This window comes from Canis lupus, chromosome 5, assembly GCF_003254725.2.
Source record: "Canis lupus dingo isolate Sandy chromosome 5, ASM325472v2, whole genome shotgun sequence".
In the NCBI taxonomy this organism is placed as follows: domain Eukaryota; kingdom Metazoa; phylum Chordata; class Mammalia; order Carnivora; family Canidae; genus Canis; species Canis lupus.
This window is the reverse complement of record NC_064247.1, coordinates 63,463,572-63,483,490: the sequence shown is the minus strand read 5'-3', so window position 1 is coordinate 63,483,490 and position 19,919 is coordinate 63,463,572. Positions and strand designations below refer to the sequence as shown.

At 44.0% G+C, this 19,919-nt stretch overlaps 1 protein-coding gene across 5 annotated transcripts in view; it reads right to left on the bottom strand.

Moving 5' to 3' along the window:
- Window positions 1–1,999: 1,999 nt before the first annotated feature.
- Window positions 2,000–19,919, bottom strand: part of UBE4B (ubiquitination factor E4B) — a 124,393-nt gene continuing 106,473 nt past the window's right edge. For all 5 annotated transcript variants that reach the window (XM_049109565.1, XM_025427206.3, XM_025427208.3 and 2 more), the window contains 7 exons: window positions 19,064–19,190; window positions 17,194–17,338; window positions 13,081–13,215; window positions 11,226–11,417; window positions 4,295–4,469; window positions 3,648–3,794; window positions 2,000–3,346 (listed from right to left, as the gene is read on the bottom strand). In XM_049109565.1, coding sequence (XP_048965522.1) covers window positions 3,285–3,346; window positions 3,648–3,794; window positions 4,295–4,469; window positions 11,226–11,417; window positions 13,081–13,215; window positions 17,194–17,338; window positions 19,064–19,190 — 983 coding nt within the window. In that variant the 3' untranslated portion in view covers window positions 2,000–3,284. The remainder of the gene's footprint in view (window positions 3,347–3,647; window positions 3,795–4,294; window positions 4,470–11,225; window positions 11,418–13,080; window positions 13,216–17,193; window positions 17,339–19,063; window positions 19,191–19,919) is intronic.

Genomic DNA, 19,919 nt, shown 5'->3' with positions numbered 1-19,919 from the left:
ACATGAAAGAGTGGCTTGAACATAGAATATGCTCACAAAATACAAGTTATCTACAACCAAGGTGGTTTCCTTCAGCCCAACGCTAGCAGTTATCAAGGCCAAGCTCCATGTCGCCATGGAGGTTTCTTTCCATTGAAAACTTACCTAGTCAGACCAGGACTATCTATGTTTCCTTCCTACTCCAACCAACACATGGTGAAATCCACTACCTTCTGCACTGAATCCAAAGGTTGCAACACGTGCACAAAATAACGTGCACAGCCATCTTTTCAAAAGACATTTGATCAACTCCCTTTAAAAACCCACACAGTGGGATCCCTGGGTGGCTCAGCGGTTTGGCCCCTGCCTTCAGCCCAGGCGCAATCCTGGAGACCTGGGATCGAGTCCCACATCAGGCTCCCTGCATGGAGCCTGCTTCTTCCTCAGCCTGTGTCTCTGCCTCTCTCTCTCTCTGTCTCTCATGAATAAATAAATAAAATCTTAAAATATAAAAATAAAAAAAATAAAAACCCATACAGGGCAGCCCGGGTGGCTCAGGGGTTTAGCGCCACCTTCAGCCCAGGGCCTGATCCTGGAGACCTGGGATTGAGTCCTGCATCGGGCTCCCTACATGGAGCCTGCTTCTTCCTCAGCCTGTGTCTCTTCCTCTCTCTCTCTCTCTGGGTCTCTCACAAATAAATAAAATCTTTAAAAAAATAAAAATAAAACCCCACACAATAGTCACAAAATGAGTAAGTTATTTTATTTATTATTTATTTTTAAAAAAGATTTTATTCCCTGAGCCACCCAGGGATCCCCGAGTAAGTTATTTTAATCATCTGTCAAGGATGATTTCTCTTTTGTTCATCTGATGCTCAGACCATCCTTCTTATAGCCAAGACCTACTTTTAACAGATTTTGGAATTTATCTTAATATCCATAATTAACAGATTGAATCAAACACAAGCTTCTATAAAATAGTAACCCCATGACTCAAAAAAAAATAGAAATATGAGGTATCTTGCCCCTAGAAAGTAACAGACAAAAGACATGTCCTACCCAGCAATAGATCCTTGAAACCTCTGAATTCTGAATATTCAAAATGTTGAGTGCATACGAAGGGATATAGCAGCATCCTATCACACTCACGGGGACATGCAGACAGAATCCGTGCCTGTGAAGACTATTTGTAATCTGGTTAGAGAGGAGATAATAATAAATTTCATAAGATGGTTAAACAATTAGGCACAGAAGCCCCAAAACATAATTTCATAGGCATATGCATATGGAAGTTTAGTTAGAAAGTGAACTAAATTAATGGAATTATCTGCATTGTGGGATAATGAGTGACTTAATTACAATGAGCACATTATATTTGGGGGGAGGGATGGAGAAGTGATTTAGTACAATTTTGCTCAAGAGAAGTAGTACATATGGTGGTTGGGGGCATGGGCTTTGCAGCCTGGACACGTTGTTCTTCCACTGACCAGGCATCCTTGGGCGAGTGATCTAACCTCTCACTTCACAACCTGAGTCTTTAAAATAAACTAAGATAATTGTATTTATTTTGTAAAGATTTATTTATTTATTTGAGAGAGTAAGCATGTGCATGGGAGGAGGGAAAGGGGCAGAGGGAGAGGGAAAGAGAATCCTCAAGCAGACTCCTAGCTGAATGCAAAGCCCAACGCGGGGCTCCATCCCAGGACCCTGAGATCATGACCTGAGCTGGAATCGGGCTTCAGCTGCTCAAGCCACTGAACTCCCCAGGCGGCTGGAGACAGGCAACAAATTGAGAAGAGCAGAGACCCAACATGACAAAGCTCAACCCCCTCACACAGGCGAACAGTGAAATGAGAACCAAATTGAGCACCGAGACTGATACAAATGTGAAAGTTTTATTTTAAAAATAGCAACTCTTAATTGGCTGCAGACAAGAGGATTTACCACATGCAAACTCATTTGGCTCTTGTTCTTCACCCACCCCTTTGTTTTCCACAAAAAGAAGAGACTCGAAGATTCCTTCTGAATGTGTATCACCATTTATTGTAGTTTGCATTAGGAATCGAACAGAGGACATTGTCTGTGGGGGAGGGGGGAGAGAAAAGGAAAAGAAAAAGTATGTTCTCGTAGCTTAATTTCTTCAAAACACTTTATGGTTTCAGATCCTTTTTTACCCCAAAGGAAATTCAAGAATTCAAGTATGTGAAGTCGGGAGCAGTAATACAAAAAGTCTATGCTTCTGTGTGTGTGTGGGTGTGTTTGTCTGTGTGTGTGTTTACAAGCAGACACACGTCCACGTTTCCTGCGCCCCGTTTTTGCTTTGGTAAGGCCAAGCCCCAAAGGACACGTTATACACAGCCTGCCTCAAACTCGCGGACTCGAGTTGAGAAATTTTTCCCTCCTAGGGTAACTGTAATGGTTTTCAATTGGCCCCATCCCCCCTTACCCCCCTCCCCCCAAAAAACCATAAGTCATGTCAATCCTGATATATTTGAACACTTCCTTTGCTGCAGCTGTTCCTCAGATTCCTAATAGAGGCCTTATTACAAGGATCAGAGTAACAGGTTCTCTTCATTTTGTTTAGAATAAAAAAACTTTAAAGGGACATTTCAAAAGAAAAAAAATAAAAACTGAAATTCAAATTCTGAAAATATCTTGCCTTTTTTATTAATCATGTCATCTAACACCAATTAAAAAAACAAATATGTGAATATGATATAAAAATACGATCCCAGGATTAACACTTTGTTGCAGGCACAGTTATCTCACAGAGTATATGTTTGGAGGGCCAGGGGGAAGGAGTTTATTTTTTGTTTTTGCTTCTCTTAAAAAAATCCACAGCAGTGCAAGTAGGGTCAGGAAGGGAGTGGGGAAGGATTCTTTAGCAGCAAAATGTCCAAGGTTCTCTAATCACAATCAAATCAACGGATACTGGATTTAGGGGAGAAAAAAAGATGAACGGGATGCTGCCCAGACCCATTTGTCATCAATCACTAAAAGACTTCCGTTGCAAAAGCCCCAAATGGCGACACGTGAAGGACGAGCTTTATTACACAAGCAATCGTAAAGTGTGTCTCTCAAGCTTTTGATCATGTTTATCACTTAAATATATGTACAGGAATTGGGCTCCTCTTCTCATTCACGTCCTTTCGGATCTCCACCGTCTGGTCACTCTCAGGGGGCTCTCAGGGTCTTCTGCGGTGCTGGGCCTCCAACATTTGAACAGCGTCTCTACCAGAGACGCCCCTTCTGGTTGCCTGGCTGGCCTTGGCTGTGTCGAGCAGAGGGTGGGCACGGGGGACGGTTTAATGATCAGTATTTTGTTTCTCTCTCATCCAGGCGTGAATCTGTTCTTTCAGTTCTGGCACTGGGAAAAGGAAAGGAGAAGATTAATGCCCTGGACGGGAAGATCTCTTCCTGGGAGATGCAGCTTGCAGTTCAGTACAAACGGAAAAAAAAAGGCCATTCACTCCCTCGCTGACATGAAGACCAAAGAAGAAGCGGGACACAAGGACTAGACTCCCACAGTGAATAAGAGCAAAACATGTTTTGTGTCTTTTCTGTTAAGTGCTGTAAACTATGCAGCTTCTGCATTTGATAAACCTCCCCCATCTGATGACTCTCTGACACTGACTTGGGTGCCACGGCAGGGCCCCCCACCCCCATACCTGGTTCCAGCATGTTCTCTGTCAGCATCTGTCGATTGAAGGGGTCAGTGGGGGAGTTCAGCAAGTGCCGCAGGATGATGGAGCGGTCCATGATGGTGCCAGAGGGCAGCCGCACAGGGTCAGTCATCAGGGTGTCCATCAGTGGGTCTACAGAGACAAAGCAAAGCAAACTCATCACCGTGCTGAAGACCAAACAAAGCCCTTCCTGTCAGTGAAAGGTCTGTCCACAATGAGATAAAGACTCACAAGGGGCCTTTGGTGGAGGGAGGTTCCCTAATTAGCCACAGCTGGGAGGATAGAACAGAGAAAGGACCAGGGTCAGCAGGAAAGACAGTCCACAGGAGTCCTTTATCTGAGGGCTTCCCGGATTCTTCTTTGGAAATGCAAATCCCCTCCTCCAAAGGGAAGGCTGACTTTGGCATTCTCAGGGTTGTTACCCGGTTTGAAATCAAGATAAGGACTTTTTTCCCCTTTTAATTTATAACAGGAACTAAAAGTAGGCAAATGTCATTTCAGACAATGTGTCTCAAGGAGTAAGTCCAGCACACCACACAAAAAGTTAAAAGCACAGAATACTGTGTTTTCACATTTCATGTCTCAAGGTAACTAAAACCAAAGCATTTGGCATGAAAGAGCGGTCCGCTTGCCTCTGAACTCGTCGGGGGCGTCGCTGTAGTCGATTTCTGCGCGTGCGTTCTTGGCCACTATCTCCTCCACCTTCTCAGCGAGGAGTTTAAACTTCTCGATAGCTATTGTGGATTTGATCCCTGCCTTCCGCATCTTCGAGATCACTTCTTCAAACAACTCTTTGCTGTAGGATCTCTGCGATGAGGAAAGACAATGTGAGGCATCGATATATTTTAAGTGGAAGAAAGCAAGCTGCAGAATATGCCTGAAGTAGGATCCATCTTTCTAAAAAAGCCCTAAAATGATAATGTGTATATAAATACTTCTACATGACTATAAACATATACAGACGGGAATAATACATACCAAATTACACAAGGTCATTAACGGAGGAGGATTTCAGGATTGATGCAAATGAGGGGAATTTTTTTTATATTTTATTTTTTAAAGCTTTTATTTATTTATTCATTATGAGAGACAGAGAGAACGAGAGGCAGAGACACAGGCAGAGGGAGAAGCAGGCTCCATGCAGGGAGCCCGATGTGGGACTCGATCCAGGGACTCCAGGATCACGCCCTGGGCTGAAGGTGGCGCTAAACCTCTGAGCCATCCGGGCTGCCCAATGAGGGGAATTTTTAAGTTGTGGAATTATTTTTGCAGCAAATGTGCATTTCTTTTAAAATTTAATTAATGTACTTATTTGAAAGAGAGACAGCAAGCATGTGTAAGCAGGTGGAGGGGCAGAAGGGGAGAGGGAGAGAATCTCAAGCAGATTCCCCACTGAGCACAGAGCCTGATGTGGGTCTTGATCCCACAACCACAAGATCATGACCTGAGCTGAAATCGAGTCAGATACTTAGCTGATTAAGCCCTTTAGGCTTCCCTAAAATTTAAATTTTGGGGGAGGGAGGTTAAAGATTTTATTTGACAGAGAGTACATGGAGGGGGGAAGGGCGGAGGGAGAGGGAGAAGCAGGTTCCCCGCTGAGCAGGGAGCCTGACACCCCTGAAACCCGAGGATCATGATTTGAGCCAGAGGCAGCCACTTAACCAAATGAGCCACGCAGGCACCTCCTAAAATTTAAATATTAAATGAAAAATGAAAATCGAGTTTGTTTGAGGCCCTGAAAGGCATTGTGCCCTGCAGCAAATGTCAGTTCTTTTCCCTAAAGGTCAACATGGTGAAAACAACCCAACTTGGTTCATAATCAAAAGGAGCTTCATCTTGTTCATGGTTGATCTTTCTTCCAGAGCTCTTAGCTCAACACTATGAAATGTCAGGTGCTCTGCTGACAGGAGCACGAGGGATGGTGGAGAGGACAAGTGCCCACCGGACCCAGATGAACTTGTACTTGAAATCTGGCTCCACCCACTGGGTGGTCTTAGGCAAACCCCCAACTCCCAGTTTCCTCAGGCACAAAATGGGGGTGCTAACACCCATCTCACAGGTGCCTAATTCATATACATCACTGCCATTTCAAAATATCACAGAATAGCCTAATTTGCATTTGTGGCAAGAACAGTGGCCACTTGTCGATTCAGTGACAGTGATGCCAACAGAGGAGGAGACTGATCAAGCCTGAAACTCAGAATGATGGTGGCCCTATAACCCGAGTGGCGTTATCCATCCAAGGACTCAGACAAACATCTCTGTGATGAACTCATGTCAATACCTGTATTCTCTTAGAGCATGGAGCTGAGATTCCTCAACTTTTCCTCTTTACTTCTTTAACTTCAGTTTCTAAGCAAGTACACACACTTTCTCTCTTTGCATACACCCACGCGAAAAGAGCGGGAAGAGAAAGCATAGGCTTGGCCTGGCAGAAATCCTAAATGCCATCTTGTACAATCCTGAAAAGTTTAGAGAGCCCCCAGTATAGTTTTCTGAAACTAAATTACTACACACTGATTTAGCAAATACTTTGACATCAACTTCTTATGAGCCAGGAAGCCATGGTCTTCATCCCTTTGGAGAGGGTCACAGGGGATAAGTGGCCAAAAAATTATAGTAAGATGTTGGAAGGGCAACATTCAAATATTGTTCATAAGGACTTATTGCAGGTTGGGTGTTGCTGTACATGACTGAGGCGATTTCACCATGAACTTCTCTTTGTAACAAGAAGCCACTGCTACCATCATGAAGTGTCACCCACCCTATTTCTCAAATGATGATGAGTTTTTCACCAACTGACTTGTGCTTACTTATAAGTCAACTTCTCAGAGCAGTGCGGCAGCGACTACCAGAAACCAAAGGCAACCCGTGATAAGGGGACACGGCATCCTGCCTCATGGAGCAATGGCATCAATGTACGGAGCAAAGGCTTTTTTTTTTTTTTTAAGCATTTTTTTTAAAAAATTATTTATTCAGAGAGAGAGAGAGAGAGAGACTGAGAGGCAGAGACACAGGCAGAGGGAGAAGCGGGCTCCATGCAGGGAGCCTGACGCGGGACTCGATCCTGGGTCTCCAGGATCAGACCCCGGGCTGCAGGCGGCGCTAAACCACTGTGCCACCGGGAGTGCCCGCAAAGGCTCCTTCTGAGCTGCTGCTCTGAGTCAGAGACACAACAAAGATGCTGTTCTTGTCCTCAAGGGTCTTACAGAGTCATTAGAAAGTTAAACATGGAGGGGCATCTGGGTGGCTCAGTGGTTGAGTGTCTGCCTTCAGCACCGGTCATGATCCTGGGATTCTGGGATCGAGTCCTGTATGGGGCTCCCTGCAGGGAGCCTGCTTCTCCCTCTGCCTATTCTCTGCCTCTCTGAATCTCTCATGAATAAATAAAATCTTAAAAAAAACCAAAAACAAACATAGAGATATCTACAAATCATACATCTTATATCCAGAATAAAGAACTCTTACAACTCAACAACAAAATACAAACAATCCATTTTAAAAAATGGCAAAGGACTTAAATAGCCATTTCTTTTTTTTTAATTTATGATAGACAGAGAGAGAAAGGCAGAGACACAGGCAGAGGGAGAAGCAGGTCCATGCTGGAAGCCCGACGTGGGACTCGATCCCGGGACTCCAGGATCACACCCTGGGCCAAAGGTAGGTGCTAAACCGCTGAGCCACCCAGGGATCCCCCTTGAATAGCCATTTCTCTGAAGAAGATATACAGATGTCTGAGAAGCACATGAAAAGATGTACAATGGGATCGCTGCGTGGCTGAGCGGTTTAGCACCTGCCTTTGGCCCAGGGTGTGATCCTGGAGTCCCAGGATTGATTCCCGCATTGGGCTCCCTGCCTTGAGCCTGCTTCTCCCTCTGCCTGTGTCTCTGCCTTTCTCTCTGTGTCTCCCATGAATAAATAAATAAAATCTTAAAAAAAAAAAAAAAAAAAAAAAAGAGGGGATCCTTGGGTGGCTCAGCGGTTTAGCGCCTGCCTTTGGCCCGGGGCGTGATCCTGGGGTCCCGGGATCGAGTCCCGCATCGGGCTCCCGGCATGGAGCCTGCTTCTGCCTCTGCCTGTGTCTCTGCCTCTCTTTCTCTCTCTGTGTCTATCATGAATAAATAAATAAAATCCTTTAAAAAAAAAAAGATGTACAACACTATTTGCCATTATGAAAATGTAAATCAGAAGCACAGTGAAGTACCACTTCACTCCCACTAGGGTAGTGATTAAAAAAATGAAAAAAAAAAAAAAGTGTTCTTGAGGAGGTGAAGAAGTTTTAATTAGAACACTTATACAAAAAAAAAAAAAAAAGAACACTTATACACTGGTGGTGGGACCATAAAATGGCATGGCCACCATGGAATATAGTGTGGCAGGTCCTCAAAAAGTTAAACACAGAATTACCATAAGATTCAGCAATTCTACTCCTGAGTACCCCAAAGAATTAAAAACAGGTATTCAAACACTTGGTCACAAATGTTCACAGCAGCACAATTTATAATGGCCAAAAGGTATAAACAACTCAAATGTCCACCAGTGGATGAATGGATGAACAAATCATGGTCTATCCACATAATGAGATATTCAGACATAAAAAAAGAAATGGAGTACTGTACATGGATGAACCTCAAAAACATTATGCTAAATGAGAGAGGCCAGACACAAAATGTAACATATAGATTATTCCATTTACGCAAAATATCCAGAATAGGCAAATAGGTAAATCCAAAATTAGATAAGATGAAGACAGAGAGTAGATCAGGGGCTGCCCAGGGTGAAGGTGGGATGGACATTGCCTGTTTAATGAATATGGCATCTTCTCCAGATGGCGATGTTTGGGTAAGATGTTGGAACTAGAGAGAGGTGGAGATTGTGCAACACCATGAATGTACTAAATGCCACCAAATTGCATGCTTTAAAATGGTTAATCTTATGTGAATTTCACCTTAATTAAAACAAAACAAAACAAAAAGAAATGATGGATGGGAAAAGTGTGACTTCAGATGGGCTCTTAATTCTTTATTTTCATTTCATTTTATTTTTTTAAAGATTTTATTTTAGAGAGCGAGCACTCGAGTGTGAGCAGGGGGAGAGGCAGAGAGGGAGGGAGAGAATCTTAAGCAGACTCCACACCAAATGTGGAGCATGATGTGGGGCTCCATGTCATGACCGGGAGATCACAACTTGAGCCGAAATCAAGAGTTGGACACTCAACCAACTGAGCCACCCAGGGACCCCTCTTTATTCTTTATTTTTGAACAGACCACGGTGCTAATGGACAGCACTCCAGGAACATGAGGGCTGGAACATGTATGGAACTGGAGTCTGTCCGTGGGAGCTAGTCCCATGTGGCCATCAACGCAGAGCAGTGTCCCCCTAACCTCCCTGGCCTGGTCTCCCTCAGCTCCAGGGGAACAGTTCTCCACTCCTCCAGTCTGTGAACAAAAAGCTCAGTGGCTCTTTGTGCTGGTCCTCTTGTCACCTCTTCTGGACACTTGTCGTTAGCCCTCTTTTGGCTGTCAGGGAGAGAAGCTTCTGAGTGTCTTTTCTTGCATGGCTGCCATTTTGTTCTTTCTTGGTCTTCTCAGAAATACCAGACCAGACTAAGACCATTGCTCCCAAAGGAGAAAACAAAATTCCCCTACTGTTCCTCTGGAGCTTTCTAGACTTCCACTTTTCCTTCCCTAGCCCCTAAAACCCTCTTTTGGGATGATCATCAGAGCCCTAATCAGCTTACAACCACTATTAATAGAAAATGCCCAACAATCAGAACAAACATCACACTAGAAAAAAAGCAAAAATCCACTTAGAATGTTTTTCTGTCCATGGTGACACTGGCACTTGGGTGTGCTTGCTTCACAAGTCTGGAGGACCCTCAAGAAAACCCATGTGCAGAAACTGTGGTCTACCACTCAGGCCAGGTGCCACCACTGGCCACCACCATGTTCCACAGGTGTTACAGGGGTTGTCCTCCATTCAGTTTTCACTGTCTCACAGGGTGCACTGCATTTATTCACACTGCAAAGTTGGTTATGTTCACTGCTCATGATGTGGCAGGCGCAGCAAGGTCTACCAGTAAGTGCAAACTCTTAACCCCTTCCTATACCCACTTTTTAAGAAAACTCTATTAAATTCTTTCTTTGAAGCAGTTTTATTATTTTTTAAATATGTTATTTATTTGAGAGAGAGAGAGAGAGAACATGAACAGGGGGCAGAGGCAGAGGCAGAAGCAGGCTCCCTGCTAAGCAAGGGTCCAACACGGGGCTCAATCCCAGGACTCTGGGACCATGACTTGAACTGAAGGGAGACACCCAACTGACTGAGCCATCCAGATGCTCCTATATCGTCACTTCTTATGGAAAACCTGCTTTAGATATATGTGTTGTTTCCCCTTGCAGGCACTGTCAAGAACAACTCACAACTCTCTTGCTTATATCCAAAAGTACCCACATATGTATATTATATCTCAATAAGGTTGTTAATAAAAAAAAAAATAGTACCTTAATTCCCCTATCTCACTGTCATTCATTCCTATGGATGAGATACGGGTAAAGAACCTTCTAGAATCCCTACTGCTGGTTAACCTGAAACATGAGTGATATCTGGACAGACAGTGTCAACAAAGATGGAGAGACAATTGAGCATAGAACTTTCTGGGTATTTTAAGTAGAGGGCAGAGGGGTGGGGAGTACCAGCTCAGGGCCAGACTGCCTGGGTATGAATCCTGCCTCTATTCCATAGTCCCTGTGCCACCTGGAGCAAGCTGCTTCAATTCTCTGTGCCTCAGTTTCCTCATGTAAAAATGAGAAATCTAATAGAACCTATCTCGCAGGATTTTGTGAGGATTAAATCAATGAAAACAAGCCGAGTGTTTAAAACTTGGTATCTAATTGATAAACGTCAACTCCTAAGATGCTGCCATGACCCAGGACAGAAGAACACTGGGGGAGGGAAGCCCTTTATGATGCTGCTGGAAAGTTGAGTGGGGTGGGGCAGTGGTGCTTGGACTAAACTGACAGCTGTGGAAGTGATAAACACAGAACAGGTGTCAACACAACAGACATGAGGAACAGAGGAGAGGGAAGACTGTGGAGACAACCACATGGGGTCTGAAACTGGGAATCACATCACAGCAGCACCAAAGTGGGGCCTTGGGAAGCAGACCTGGACTCCTGAGAGATGGGACCTTTGTGGGAAGGACAGATCTGTCGCATGAGGCCCTTGGTGGGACGGACTAGGAACCCCACTGCAGACGGATTTGGGGGCCAAACTGGCTCTTTTACCCCCAAAGGAAAAGAGCTGATTTATCTTTGTTTACACCAGACAAGGTCTGCTGGCCACTGTGGTGATTATTTCCATTTATGTATTAAAAACTTCCCAAGCCACAAGTTGAAGAGTATCGCCTTCCCTGATTCCAAGAGGGGAAAACCCAGGGACAGATGAGTATGTCGTGGCAAAGGGTCTGCCAGTAAGTCCACAGAGATGGGATGCTGACCAGCCAGCTGGGTGGCCTGAAACCCAGCCTCCCCACTGGAATGGCCCACTCCTTTGGGCACTGACCTGGTCATCAGCGATGGCTTTGGCAAACCGGGCACAGTCCAGCTGCAGGTAAATGTCTGTCAGTTGGTCCAACAGCTTCTTTGGTTCAAAGCCATATTTCTCAGGGTTTTCAACTTTCAGGTCGCGGCACTTGGGGCCACAGAGTTGCTGGAGATTAAAGTTCAGCATTGCAGCCAATCGGGGTCCAAGTTCCTAAGAAATCACAGGGTAAGACGACAATTCATGCTGTTGAGACAAGCGAGAAGGACCAAAACTCCCATTTCAGGGGAGGAATAGTAACTGCCCGGATTAATCTTCAAAAAATCCCTTTATGTGTGCTGTGAGTCATAAGCTGAAGAAGGAGATTATATCCAAAATTTTTACTCTCCATCTTGAATCTAGTAATTCTAACACTTAATAGTGTTGCAGGTTGATAGAATATCTATAAATACCAACAGAAGGCAAACTTTTCTTTAAATTCATGCTTTCAATTATAATAACAAGTATCACTCCAAATTCAATGAGAGGCAGGTAAGAGGGAAAATTACTCATAACTCCATCATCATAACACATCAAACAAGTTTTTCTATATGTTCTTTTCAGCCATCATTGTATGCATTATTTTTCTAAATTTCAAGAGTCCCTGACAGTTCAGACAGGGGGAACTTTTTTTTTTAAGATTCTTAAAATTAGGGGATCCCTGGGTGGCTCAGCAGTTTAGTGCCTGCCTTTGGCCCAGGGTGTGATCCTGGAGTCCTGGGATCAGGTCCCACATCAGGCTCCCTGCATGGAGCCTGCTTCTCCCTCTGTCTGTGTCTCTCTCTGTGTGTCTCTCATGAATAAATAAATAAAATCTTTTTTAAAAAAGTTTTTAAAACTTATTTATTTAAAGCAAAGTCTAATGTTTGTCACACTCGTTTATCTCGTCTGTAATTGCCTTCCTGCTCTAACAGCCACATTGAGTAGCTGCACCAGACTGTGTGGCCCACGATGCCTAACTACTATCTGGCCTTTGTAGGAAAAGTTTAAAGAAATTCCACTTGCCAGCCCCAGGGAAGTAATTAATGGTCTAAACTATCTTGTTGAAATCAGTTGCAGTCTTTGCATGCTTTCAATAATGAGTTGGGTTTTGTTTCACGTTCTATTGCTCTCTTACAAAGAGATGTGAAAAGGAAAACTCATCGATGAGAGGCACCCAGGCTAGGGTGTGGCCATGAGCATGGATATGGGAGGATGTGAGGAAAAAATTATTTTCCACTGTAAGCCTGTCTCCAGATCTCTAGGCAATTAACTACCAGCTCCCAGGCCCCTTCTTTGCCATCCTTACCTCCCTGTCCTGGCCACACCGTAAAGCTTCTGTGCTATACGGTGGTGGGAGGGCAAGGGATCAAAGCACAGCATCCACCTTCAGTTATGTCACTCAGTTTCCATTTCAGAAACAGGACCTAGGTTTTATTAATAATATCAAGACCAAATATTCTGACTACCTTCAATCTATTCTAAACCCTAATTATGGCTCTCATTACTCTTTGGCTTCCTGAGTGTAACAAAGCTACAACCAGGAGAACCAAAGATCTTCCCTGTTATCAATGATTTCTACTTACTATACTCTAATTTCCAACTGACGCTACTTTATACTTTTAGTATAAATAAAATGCTAATCAGTAATGATAAAAATATGTCACAGTCTCAGCATTGATAATCCCATGTGCTCTATAAGCAGAAAGCTTACAGAAAGTACACTATCTTGGAAGGAAGGGACTGTTCACAGACTTCGGTCTGTCCACTGAGTGCTGTATCACTTGGCATAACTGGGAACAGAATCAGCATTGAACCTGCCTATGGAATCTGACAAACACCCCACGTTTTGACTCACCGGTCTGAGGAAGGGCTTCTGGACCTGTTTCGTGAGGATATGGAACATGTCCACGGTCTCTGTTGCCAGGGCAAGGTAGGAGCGTGAAACCCGCTCGTCCTGAGCAAGCTGGGACTGCCGGGCTTGCTGCTGATCCTAGGAAACATGGAGCAGATGCCAGGCACGTGTGAGCACACTGCATACCGAGCGTGGATGCAAATGCTGTCAGCTCAGAGCGGGGCAAATGCACCACAAAGCCAATGCGCCGAGGGAATGAGAACCACCCAAACCAGATAATCTTCCAGATAACTGAACTTTGTTCTTTTCAGCATGAGCCCTCTCTGGGACGCTGAGTAAGGAGGTGACCCTGGCACACTATTTAACTGACATGAGACCCTGTTTCCTCAATGAGTCACCTTCAACTTCTGTGAGGGATGGAAGAAGTGGATCTTCCATCACACTCGATACACGTGGTTGCTAATCAAGGATAGTTCCGTTTCCCTTCATAATGACTTGGAGTCACCAATATTTTAACAATACATGTTATGTTCTGCGGCCATACTGGGGCCTAGACGTTTTGCCCCTCTGCCGAGCACCTACAGGCTGCTAAGGTTTTGAGTTCTGTCTCACCACACTGTCAGGCTGTCACCCCTGACAACTGTCAGCAAGCTTGCCTCTTGCACCTTCTTCTTTCTGCTCTGCCATGGGCTGGAAACAAGATAATAAGGTGTGTCTGCCTCTTGGGTAAAGCAAGGCGGAGCACTGGAGGCTCTGGGATGGAGGAAAGCCCCAAGAACAGCAGTAGATGGGAAATTCTTCCATTGAGGCTCAGAGACCATCTTAGTTCAAGTTGAGGGGGGAGGGGGAACAGCTAGAGCAGCTGATGCCATCACCTGAGGTCCCCAGGGGTCGCCCTCTGAGTAGGTGTTCAGGGGAGGTTGTACAGTGATGCTAGGTAATCTGCCCACCGACCCCTCAGTAAAGAATGCACCTACAGAACACATGTGGAAGCAGGAAGACCTAAGAACAAGGTAAGAACCAATGCAATATGTGTCTGCACATCACATGCATCCATCCACATGTGCTATCCAGGCCCTCGTCAAGCACCGGAGTACAGAGCATGACCAACAGGCTGGCAAACCTCATGGAGCTGAGATTGCAGGTGGGGCGACAAGCAATAAACACACACCCACACAGACACATACAAAGTCTGATAGTGATGAAGAAAAAGAAAGCAGAATAAGAAGGGAGAAAGAGTGGTAAGGGACAGCCTCTAAGGAGGTGACATTTAAGTGGCTATTTGAAGGAGGAGAGTCAGCAGAAATCTGGGGCAAGAGTGCTCCTGGTAGAGGGATTGGCAGGCGTGTCAGGAGAAGCTCAAGGAGGCCAGTGTGGTTCAGGGAGAGTGAGTGAAATGGAGAATGGTGGGCCAGGGGCCCTCTCTAATATGAGACAGGACACTGAATGAGAAGGGAAGCTTCGAATAATTCTGAGTCAAGTGGCAATAATGAGCAAACAAGTTTGTTTTTTTTTTTTTTAGCAAACAAATTTTAACAACACATCCCTCTGATATGAACACGAAGAAGAGTGGAGGCTGAGAGATCATTAAGAGAGGCTCCAGAAAGCCAGGAAAAGAGAGGGTTGTTGCCTGGAGGTAGGGCAAGAGGTCAGATATGGGTATTTTAAGATAGTCTTGAGGCATTTGCTGCGGGAGAAGAATCAAGGAAGACTCCAAAGTGTTGAGTCAGAGCAATTAAAAGAATGTAGTTGTCACTCACGGAGGCTGGGCAGACCCAGAGAGGAGGTGTGGAGGACCTCATCAAGGGATATTATTAGACCACCACGCAGAGGGGCGAGTCAACTGCTGGTTAAGCAATCTGGAGTTAGGAGAGACAGGGGCTGAGGAGAAACATTCTGGAATCTTTAGAATACAGGATACATCACAGGCCAGGGATGTTAAATGTCCTGCAATGTTCGGTGCAGTCTCTCATAATAAAGAATTATTGCTACCGCAACATTCGACTGCACTCACAATTCCAACCAGCACCCTCGCTGAGAGACACGAGCCTCTGCAGTGAGCGTAGGGAGAGTAGGGGAGAAGTTGGAGGGCCAAGCAGTGGAGTCCTCCAGCACTCAGAGGACAGGAAAGTAATAAAGAGCAGCAGGCAAAAATAAATAAATAAATAAATAAATAAATAAATAAATAAATAAATAAATAAAATAAAGAGCAGATAAAGAGCAGCAGGCAGGGAGCTGGAGGGCAGGAAGTGACTTCAAGGTCAAAGACAAGATTTCAGAAATAGCACTTGTTTGGGATAATTTATGCCGTTTTCTCATCTACAAACACGGGAAAGTCACCGGGAATTGTTTGGTTGTTTGGTTGTCTCCTAAGCAAATGCTAGTAAGCACCCACTGTGAATGAGATAATGCACCACAGACCTGTATCCCAACATTTACGACGTTGGCCGGTCTGAGTGAAGCATCACGAGCAACATAAGGTGAGTGCTACAGAAATATAGAGAAAGCTAAGGATTTGTGGCTGCACGGACTGGTGCTCCAACCATGAGGGACTATTTGGATAAGATGTTACGCAAAGAATGGGTAGGATTTCAATGCAGAAGAATGGAAAGTAGAGAACTGTGGACAGAAGGAATGTCTCAAGGTGAATGAAACAACAGGAGCTACACAGTTCTGAACTACATTCCTGATATCCTCCTCATTGCTTTCCTGCAAAGCACGGATCGTCTCTGGTTCACGAACAAGGAAACAGAGATTAAGGAACTCTGAATGCGTGGCAGCGTCCGTTCTCCAACCCAGGTGCCCTCGACTTCAAAGCTGGAGAGCTTTCAACCGGCCGCATCTGTTTCCCAGCATGTTCTGCGAGGATCTGGGGATTGGTATGGATTGGAGCCAATGGACCATCATGAGAGGTAAGCCTGGAGTTACCACAGAGGGGGCATGGAGCATCAAGTCTGGGCTACTTCCCATCTGTGGGACATGGGGAGGTGTGGCAGGGAAGTTCTGGAGGCACACTAGCAAAATGGTTTAACAGTTCATTTAGAAATGAATATGAGGGTAGGTCGGACTCTGGCAGATGCCAGTATAGTGCCAAGGACAAAGTGGACAACCTCTGCATCATCTCAAGAATAAGATGAGGGAATTGCAGCCAAACTCAGGAAATCTAGCATTCACAGGCCCTGGACAAAGCCTGTAAAGTCTGTAGTATAAGCATGTTGGCTTCTTCTCATCAAAGCTTCTTCATCAAAGCTACAGGAATACTTGGAATGAAAATCTTTCCTACATGTGCTTTCATATGTGCTTAAGTTATCTGAAGATACTTTTTTTTTTTTTCTGAAGATACTTTTTGACTCTAAAGCATTAGAAGCTTGACAGCATTTTCGTTTTGAGAATGTTATTGCTAGTAAAGAAAAAACAGTCCTCCCTACTTTTCCATGGGAACTCTTTCTGGAAAGCAGTTCTGATTCTGAGCCTAAAAACATCAGACATAGACTGAACCAATGTATGGAGTCACCAGTGGCTGCTGAGCACTAAGTAACTGATCAGAGAACAATCTACATGGCTGCAATAAATGTCAGAAAAGTATGTCAGTATGCTGTCGCTGGTGCAGCATGAATTTCTCATGAAACCTGGCAAAACAACCCTCTCTTCCATTAATAACTGAACATAAAACCAAGATCCACTAGAAGAAAAAAAAAACCCCACCAGAATCCTGAGTCATTCACATAGTTGTCTAAAGAAGATCATATGAGCAAATCAAATGCTTGTCTGGCACCACATTCTAGAGATTTACTTCCTACTTTCATAAATTGACATCAACACATTCATTGAGACAATAAAAGCTCTTCTCCAAAAAAGCCCTTTAAAATTAAAAAGGCAAGAAAGTTTTCAGGACACATTTTGAAAGACTTCTTAACTGATTTCTTAGCTTTAGGTCAAGTGTTTCAGCTTACTCCTACCCCAAACCTGGGATGTAACTTTGTGAAACCCACAGGTGGGTGGGTGACAAGCACTGACAAGTCAGTCAGATCTAAGTCACCAGGGCTCACAAATACAGCCCCGGGTCCAAAGGCAGCTTCCCACAAAGCTGTCCCAGCATCTGCATTATGTCCTCACCCGGGGCAGCTGGTCCCACTGTTCTTTGTTCTTCATTTCTTCTTGTACTTCGTGGATTCGCTTCAGAGACTCCAGGCTTTCATCGAGTAAAAAGGTCGTGTCATTTATCAGCATGTTTATATAGCGAACAAACTGCTTCCCCGAACTGAAAAAGGCAATTACATTAGACATGGTCATATATCTCCTCAAGGCAAAATGCCGCAGCAGATCCCAAAGAGAAGGGGGCTCTGCCCAAAGTGCCAGTGATGTTGCCCTGTAAGACTGCCCACCTCGGCACCACTCAAGTACTGGGGAGGGCAAGGACTATGAAGTCTTCCTTGGATTTTGTTACTCCTTTTAATTAGTAGTGATAAGCTCATTTCAGGGAATGAGCAGCATTAAAGGGGTATGCAGGAGGTACCTTGCATGGTTTATGAGAGCCAATGGTTAATATTTAGACTTTTGTGAGCAGATTCCCTTAACAGCTTAAATTTGGCAAAAGTAGAAGTATTTACATCCCAGGAGACCAGCAAATGCTGAATTTCTCCCCCTTCTTCAGAGAGCAGCAGGTTTACCAACATATTCCTGGCTCATTCAATGACTTTAAGTAAAAAAGACACTCTTCCAGACTAGAAAATACGCTTAAACTCACCAAGATACAAAAAAAGCACAAATAATTATCCACATATAAGAAAGAGAATTACAAATACAGTTATTCCTTATTATAAAGACACATTGAAGAAAAGCTAGAAGCTGCAATATTGATAAAGGAGAATATAACTCACTTTCTAGAACTTGAAGCTTCCAATCTATAAAACTGTCCTGCATATCCTGTTACAGTAGAGGGCTTGCTGGGGCACTGAGATGCTGGTGTACCACCAGGCTTTGTAACTGTAAGATTAGTAGAGAAAAGAGGAGCTACATACACTTCAGGAACTAATGCTGTGTAATCAGGGGGTGGTAAGCCCATGCCTGGGGAGAAGTTCCTGTGAACATGGGTAGGAAGACTAGATTTCAGACACAAGGCAAGTTCAGGACAAGCACTCCTACTCAGCACCACACAGATCAAGCCATCAGCTTGTCTGGTCTAAACTCGTGCCAGGATTTGTTGGAACATAATTCTGACCACAAGAGCAACTCTCGGAAAGAAACAATAAACTTGAAGAGTTTACTCTGCAGAAACCTATCTAGCAAATGGTTACTCCCATGGTAATGCAAAATATTATTGACTAGTAACTCAGCTAACAAGTGACAGCTAGACTTGATCAGTGATCTAACATGGATTGAAAAGATCCAAGCAGATGGGATAAAATTTCTTCTGAAGAACAAGAGTTCGTTTTCATCTACGTTCTTTTTAAAGCAAGTAACTTAGATGAAACAATTTTTGTTCAGATTTAAGGAGTCACTAATAGTTCATGTAGGTAACAAAGTCCTTAATCAAGGTTTAGGGCCTTATTACAAAGAATGACATTTGAAATGACAACCTCAATCTAACCACTTAGGAATATAAAGTCTTCCTAACATTTCACATCTAAAGCTTGACATCATGTTCCAGAACACTCTACGATCTCATTCCAGTCATTCTGACAGCCTCACTTAACACTACAATTACAGAAACACCAAAAAATACTTCACATATCATCTTAGAATATTTATAGATTCTTAATGTATACATACCATCCCCAAAGTGTGGACAAATCTAAAGTTCAGCAATATCTTGCAAGCACAGACATTTAGGTAACTCTGCTCATGTGTAGCAGAACCATCTAGAAAAATTAAAGGACGCTGAGACCTAGCCATGAGTCAAGAACCAGCTCTGAAAGACTTAAGCAGTCACCCCACCTGTGATTTGCAAGAGAGCAAGTTGTGACATTGGGGGACTGATACTCACTTGAACTCCTCCATGAAGGTGCCATGGTGAGCTATGTTTTGCCAAAGGCTTTTAAAAATGGTGCTAATGTGATAGCGAATAGTGAACTTGTCGTAGAACTCACTGGTGGCTCCGGTGTGTTCAACATCTAGAGAAGAAAGACAGAGGGACTGAGGGACAAGTACTGTCTTAGGTTTCTAAAAGCAGTTACTGAAGCCACAATGTTATTGAGTGAATACAAATCTGTAAATTCAGAGATTTGATAAGATTGTGCACTTGTATCTCACATGTAAGGCAGGATAAAATGAGGAGGCTGTTCTGAAGACACAAGCTTCACAGTGAAGGTCTGGCAATGACACAACCACCAAATGAATTGGGCTCAGAAAGTTGCCTGGTATCAGCAGCACAGCATCAACTTGCCAATGAGCAGAAAAAAAACTGGGTTGATTTTCTTAAGGGCCACATACCTATTAAATGTGACTATAGGCCTTACCTCATTTTATTGAGCTTTGGAGATACTGTGTGTGTGTTTTTTTTTTTTTTTAAGATTTTATTTATTTATTCATGAAAGACAGATAGAGACAGAGGGAGAGGCAGACAAAGGCAGAGGGAGAAGCAGGCTCTATGCAGGGAGGGACGATCCCAGGTCTCCAGGATCAGGCAGGCCCTGGGCTGAAGGGGGCGCTAAACTGCTGAGCCACCCGGGCTGCCCAAGATACTGTGTTTTTTAAACAAATTGAAGGTTTATGGCAACCCTGCATTGAGCAAGTCTATCAGCCCAATTTTTCCAACAGCATTTGCTCACATCATGTTTCTGCATCACATTTTGGTAATTCCTGCAGTATTTCAAACTTTTTCATTATTATTATATTTGTTA